Source organism: Camelina sativa, chromosome 12 (genome assembly GCF_000633955.1).
Source record: "Camelina sativa cultivar DH55 chromosome 12, Cs, whole genome shotgun sequence".
Classification (NCBI taxonomy): domain Eukaryota; kingdom Viridiplantae; phylum Streptophyta; class Magnoliopsida; order Brassicales; family Brassicaceae; genus Camelina; species Camelina sativa.
In genome coordinates, this window is record NC_025696.1 from 14,036,798 (window position 1) to 14,043,556 (window position 6,759).

General features: G+C 36.8%; 2 protein-coding genes across 2 annotated transcripts; both read right to left on the minus strand.

Annotated features, from left to right (window-relative positions):
- On the minus strand, positions 2,682-3,337 carry LOC104733497 (ubiquitin-conjugating enzyme E2 2-like). Its single transcript, XM_010453071.1, has 3 exons — positions 3,256-3,337; positions 3,051-3,178; positions 2,682-2,942 (listed from the first exon to the last, which is right to left on the minus strand). Exons 1-3 carry the CDS (start codon positions 3,335-3,337, stop codon positions 2,682-2,684), a joined length of 471 nt encoding a protein of 156 aa, XP_010451373.1.
- Positions 4,271-6,269, minus strand: LOC104733498. Its single transcript, XM_019233560.1, has 2 exons — positions 4,738-6,269; positions 4,271-4,514 (listed from the first exon to the last, which is right to left on the minus strand). The coding sequence occupies exons 1-2, from the start codon at positions 6,267-6,269 to the stop codon at positions 4,271-4,273; spliced, it is 1,776 nt and encodes a 591-aa protein (XP_019089105.1).

Consider the following 6,759-nt stretch of genomic DNA (forward strand, 5'->3'; position numbering starts at 1 on the left):
GCTGATACTCTGGCTTGGAAGTGTAGCCTGAAGAGTTCCCACTGTAAAGCCTATTGCCTTGCTTATTTCCAAACCGCTGTCCCTGATTCCCATACACATAGTTCACATCTTCCTCTTGGTGTCTTTGATCAGGTTCTGGCTCATATGTCTCAACCTCAGCAGCAAAATGAACAGATTTCTTACCCATAAGGAGATTATGCACTGAATCCAGCTTAGCATTAACAGAAGCTAACTGGTTTGAATCAAATCCTCCATGCAATCTCTTCCTTTCAGCATCTGCTCCCTTAGTGCTATTGCTAGAAGCCAAATTCTCAATCAAAACTTCAGCATCTTCTGGAAATCTTGTTTTGAAATTCCCATGACTTGCAGCATCCAAAGCTAACTGATACTTCCAGTCACACCCTCTGAAAAAGATACTCAGCAATTGTACCCTTGAAAAACCATGGTGTGGACAATCCCTCTGATAAGCTTTGAATCTCACCCAAGCTGCCTTGAAAGCTTCATCTGGTCTTTGCTTGAAAGTGGATAGCTTGACTCTCAACTCATCTGACATTGCATCATCATAGAAATGGTTGAGGAAAGCCACTTTGACTTGTTGCCAAGATGTCAAAGATCCAGCTGGCAACTGCTTCAACCACTGAGATGCCTCTCCTGCAAGTGAGTATGGGAAGAGCTTGCAGAATATGAAGTCCTCAGTCACTCCATTAGCCTTGATACTGGTCACAAGATCCTCAAAATGCTCAATATGGTCCAGAGGCTTCTCATTGGGCAAAGCAGAGAAAGGTCTCTGCCCAACTAGTTGAAAGTACGCAGGTTTCAACTCAAAATCGTTCCTCTGAAAAGGGGGAGGAACAATAGCAGACCGGTTCTCATACACAAGATCAGCCCGGTTGTAGTCAGCAATGGTCCTGATCAGATCCCGGTTTTGGTCCTGTCTTCGAACTGGGTTCTGTACGTGGTTGGCAACTCCACGCACGTCTGCAGGTGGGTGTCGATCGATGCCACCTGGTTGGTGTCGATCGACACCAAGATCCGGATCATCAACGACACCAGCTTGCTGGTTCACGACAGCCTGCTCGTTGACAACAGGTTCAGGAATCACGTTTCCTTCTGCATCAAGCTTTTGGCCATGCTCATTGCGCAAGTGGCCCTCTTGATCCCTCAAAACACCAGCCTCATCACGCATCAGAATGATCGTATTAACCATCTTCAGAGATTTAGCTGCTTTTCTGTTCTCACGCTCAAGTTTTCCCAACTCTTGGTTTGACAAATTCACAGTAGGACCAGATTTGTTGCTCCTTGTGTGAGGTCTAGGAGGCATGCACCTGAAACACCAAAGAGAAGAAAAACAAAAACGTGTAAGTAGAAAATAAAAAGAAAAATTTAGACGAAATTAAAAACTTAAATCTAATGGTAGAATCAGAGAGTCCCCGGCAACGGCGCCAAAATTTGATAAGCTCAAATTTACCCTCTAGAGCTACTCTCTCAAATTAAGAGGTCAATGCAGTACTTAGGGGTCGAATTCCACAAGGACTCAAGTCTACACAATAAATTATAGAGTTTTTCAATTATGCTAAACAAATTAAATTGAATTAAAATAAAAGCAATGCAAAATATTAAATAAAAGCTGTTGTAAATTCAGAAGATCAAAAAGCTAAGCCTAGGGAATTTCTCAGGAAATTATGAAATATTAAATCAAACAATAAATTAGGATTCAAACAATTAAGAACAGATCTAGAACTCTAAACACTTTTGTAAATTAAATCAGTTCTCACTGCAAATAATATCTAAATTTAAAACCAGAAAATCCAAATCTCTTTGTAAAATTCTAGGTTAAAAATCAGCAATAAAATCAGGTTTAGATTGTTCACAAAATTATTAAATCAAATCTCTTTGCAAGAAATAATTTTGCTCATCAAAAGGTTTTATCAGGAAAATCAATTATATTCTCATATCAATTTATTTTCCTAGAGTATTAATTCTAGATGGCCAATCAAGGATTAATATGAAGAACAACCTAAGATGAAGATCTAGATAGATAATGAATCCTAAATAAACAGATCTAATAATTCATAAAATCCCTGTGAAAAACCCTAAACCTAACAAACAAATTACTCAGACATAATCAATGAAGAACAAGACATAATTCTGAATAATATGCAATTGAAATTAAAAGAGTAAGGAAGGAGTTTAAGAAATTCTTCTCTCAAAGCAGATCTCTCTCTCTCTCCAAAGCTCTCAAAATCTCACAGGGTTGCAGAAAAATAAAACTTGATAGAATGAAACTTAAGGGTTTGGAAAACCTAAAAACACTATTTATATGTCCTAAAACACGTCAGGGACTTATGTTGCAAATATGGAAAACTTTGGGGCAGATTTGTAAAACTTCCAAAACTTAGGTCTTGAATCGGCAGAGATGAGTGTCGATCGATGCCTCCTATCTTGGTGTCGGTCGATGCTCCTGCTTTCATCCGAGACCAAATTGATTCTTCAAGATTTATGCTCCAAAACATCCAAATTGCTCCATTTTGCTCCTTTCATGCTAAAATCCTGTAGAACCTGTAAAGACTCAAAAACATCCTAGAAAACAACTCAAAAGACTCTAAAAGACTCCTTATATCATGGTTAAAAACCACAAAAACCATGATATATCAAGTTCTTAAAAAAAGATATGAACTATCTTAGTTTCCTCTCCCAGCACATTGATTAGTCATCTCTCTAGCCATGGTTTCAAACCTTCTCCTATCAGATTTGTAGAGGTTGGCAAGATATTCAATGGTCTGTCCCTCATCATTGACCTCTGGTTCAATCAAGTTCTCCACTAATTCCTTGAAAAGCTTAACAATGGACATGGGACTCCAACAGTCGGTCCTCAAAACTTTTAGGTGAATGCCTCCCCTATCTGCTACATTTGGGTGGCAAATTCTTGTGATGAAAACAACCTACATTATCAAGAAATTTTATTTAAAAAACTATTGAGTTGCTGCAAAAAAGGAGTCCTAATAATCATGCTTGCTAAAATAAAAAGGAGTATAATCAAAAATAGATACCTTGGGGGGACTTCTTGGGTAATCAGGTGGAAAAGTAAGCCTAAGTTTAAACACTCCCCCTTCATAAAGAGTATTCACCGGTCCGATTAGAGTAGCCTCCCAACGGAAAATGTCGTCATCAACAGTTACTAAAAAAAAGGCAAACACTCAATCTCTTTTATCCTTAACAGTAAAACAAATCTACTCTGAAGATGTATGTGTTTACCTGCTGTGATGTTTGGCGAAAGATCCCTGTTCAGACATCTCAGATCAGTCCTTATAAGGCTTGAAGGAGAACGACGGGCCATTCCTGACGGATTGAAGGAAGAATGTAAATAGATTTTTCGAATCTGGGAGATGATTTAGGAGACAAAGGTTTGATTTTTCGAATCTGAGAGATGATTGAGGAGTTATCGTGAGACAAAAAGTATATATAATAGGCGAAGCGTCGCTTTGGTTTACAAAAAGTACCCCTTCAACTCTTAATTAAAACCGAACCAAAGTAACGCTTCAAAATCTTATCCATTAAAATCTTACCCCTTCAAAACTTACCCCTTCGCTGTTTCCAAGTGACTCTTCGCATATTACCCCTTCAATCGTCTTCCACAAAAAAAACTTAAGCGATTCGAAATCAAAATTCGAAATCGTCTCTATCTCTTCAAATCATCTAAAATCGTTGGAGGGTTTTGCTTGGTGTTTGATTACGAAGCAGTGAAGGAGACTGAAGATGGTGAAATCAGAAGAAATTTAGGGTTTTTGCAGTGAGAGAGAAGAGAGAGAGAGATGAAGAAGAGTAAGAGGAAGGGGAAGGGGAAGGGGAAGAGAGAGAGAGTGTGGCGACTTGCTTTTTACAAGAGTTTATATATATGGTTTTTAATCGTTGTAGGGTTTTACAAGAGTATATATGGATTTCAACATGTTTTAAAAGGTTTTTAACATGTTTTAAAAGGTTTTACAAGTTGTTTTAAAAGGTATATATATATATGGTTTTTAATCGGTGTAGGGTTTTACAAGAGTATATATGGTTTTTAACATGTTTTAAAAGATTTTACAAGTTGTTTGTAAATGATTTTAAAACAGTACGACTTGCTATTTTAAAAGGCATTACAAGTTGTTTATAATGATTTAAAACTATAAAATCTGAAAAAAAATTCTGAGAAAATAGAGTTTACAACACCGCAGACTGAAAATATTTTATTAAAAAGAACAAATTCAAGTTGAATTAAAAGAGAGAGAGAGAGTTAGATAGCTGCAACACAACTAGATTTGTTGTGTCCACACTGACCGCACCTACTGCATTTGTATTGTTTTGAATTTGTCTTAGCCTTTCCATACTCCCATGAACTAGCTATTCTCTTTTTCTTTCGCCTGCCACTAGGTATACGAGTAGAAGGTGGCCGAATAGAAGTACTAACACTCTCTGGAATCTCCCAATACTCCATATCACCTACTGGGTGAATGCTCTCTGAATATGCTAAACGCCATCTGTAAAATAAAAAAGAGGAAGATAAGACTAATATAACTTTGATAAACCTTTGTAAAACCTTGTAAAACCTTGTAAAACCTTGTAAAATCTTTTTTAAACTGTTTATAAACCTTATAAATAACTTATAAAACCTTTTAAAACCTTTTAAAACATTGTAAAAACCTGTCGGATCCGTTACTTTAGCAACCTTTTAAATACCTTATTAAAGAAGAGAGTTATAACCTTTCAGTGGAATGATAATCATCAACAAACATGTTTTCATTGAGATTGACATGTTTGGCAGCAGCAATTCCATGTGCACAAGGGAATTTGTCAATATCAAACATACAGCATGTGCATTTCCTTGTGTCCAAATTCACCATATATGTCTTTAAAGCTGCTTTAACCTCGAAGACATTTTCGTTTACTTGACTAACTTCAAGCCAGCGGGTAGTATTATTATAAGATTCATTCATCTTATTCCCAACTTTTGTAGTAACAGCATATGGATGTCGACAGCTCTCCTCACGTCGTTCATTAAACCACCTAGTCAAAATAGACCTGATTGTATCAAACAGGCAGACAATTGGATACTCACGAGTCTCTTTTAACCTGGAGTTAATGGACTCGGCACAATTAGATGTCATAATGTTGTACCGGTTTGAAGGAGAATATGCACGTGACCATTTCCTAATATCAGCTTGCCAAAGATATTCTCCAAGATCCGGATCACCATTGGAAATTTGAGTGAACAAATAATCAAAATCATACTGAGTGTAAGCTCTTGAAGCATCATGAACAACTGGAAGAAGAGAAGCCGAAGCTCTAAATCGTGTTTCCAGGTTCTTTTGCAAGTGGAAAGTGCAGATCCCGTGATGAGCATGTACATAATTTACTGATAGCGCAGTTGCAATTGAAGAAGCCCGATCAGACACAAAAACTAGATCCTCTTCATCAGGAATAATAGTCTTCAAACACCGCAAAAACCAATCCCATGATGCATCATTCTCAGAATCAACAACAGCAAAAGCAATAGGATACAACTGAAAATTACCATCCTGAGCTGATGCAGCAAGCAAAGTCCCTTTATATTTTGATTTCAAATGGGCGCCATCAATAGAAATAACTTTTCTCATCAACTTAAAACCTCTAATTGATGCACCAAAAGCCAGAAAACCATATCTAAACTTATTATCAGAATCAGCTTTGATGTAAGTGATAGTACCTGGATTCTTCTTTTCTATCATGTGAAACCAACTCGGTAAAACCTCATAACTATCAGCAGGTATACCCCTAGCAAGTTCTGATGCATGTTCTTGAGCTCTCCATGCTTTTGAGTACGAGACACCAACTCCATGGTCATTCCTAAAAATTTCCATGAGCTGTTTGGGTCTGAGAGGAAGCTTTCCTCCTGCAAAATGGTTACTAACCAAACCAGCCAAAGTCCTTGTAGTTGCTTTGCGATGATTAACATTCCTTAAAGCAGAGTCACAGCTGTGCTGACTAATATACTTTCGAACAACAAAGCTATCTGATGCTTTAGCCTTAGTTGCACGTAGCCTCCAACTACATTTTTCATCAATACATTTAAGAACATACCTCTTGTTGTCTGACTTAAAAGTATGAAACTCAAAACTATGCTTGACTGCATACATCCGCATCTGACTTCTCATTTCTGTTTTGTCTTTGAATAACTTTCCACAAAACAGTGAATCAACATCGATTAGACCAGTTGAGTGTGAAGAACCAGATGGATACCCAACAGAGGTTGTCATGTTACGAGGAACACCCTCGACATATGGATTTGGTATTGGTTGATCCTGAAAGTACAAATCAATGGTTATTTAAAAGGTTTTACAAGTTATTTAAAAGGTTTTACAAGTTATTTAAAAGGTTTTACAAGTTATTTAAAAGGTTTTACAAGTTATTTCAAAGGATTTAATAAGGTTTACAACCGTTTTCAAAAGGTTTTTTAAAGTGATTAAATGTAAGTTACCTGAGTATGAGTAGAAGTAAAATCATCAGAATTGCCAGAATATTGACTTGAAGAAGCAACAGGAGAACAATAAAAACGAGGAACACCCTCGACATATGGATTTGGTATTGGTTGACCCTGAAAGTACAAATCAATGGTTTTTTTAAAGGTTTTACAAGTTATTTAAAAGGTTTTACAAGTTATTTCAAAGGATTTAATAAGGTTTACAACCGTTTTCAAAAGGTTTTTTTAAGTGTTTAAATGTAAGTTACCTGAGTATGAGTAGAAGT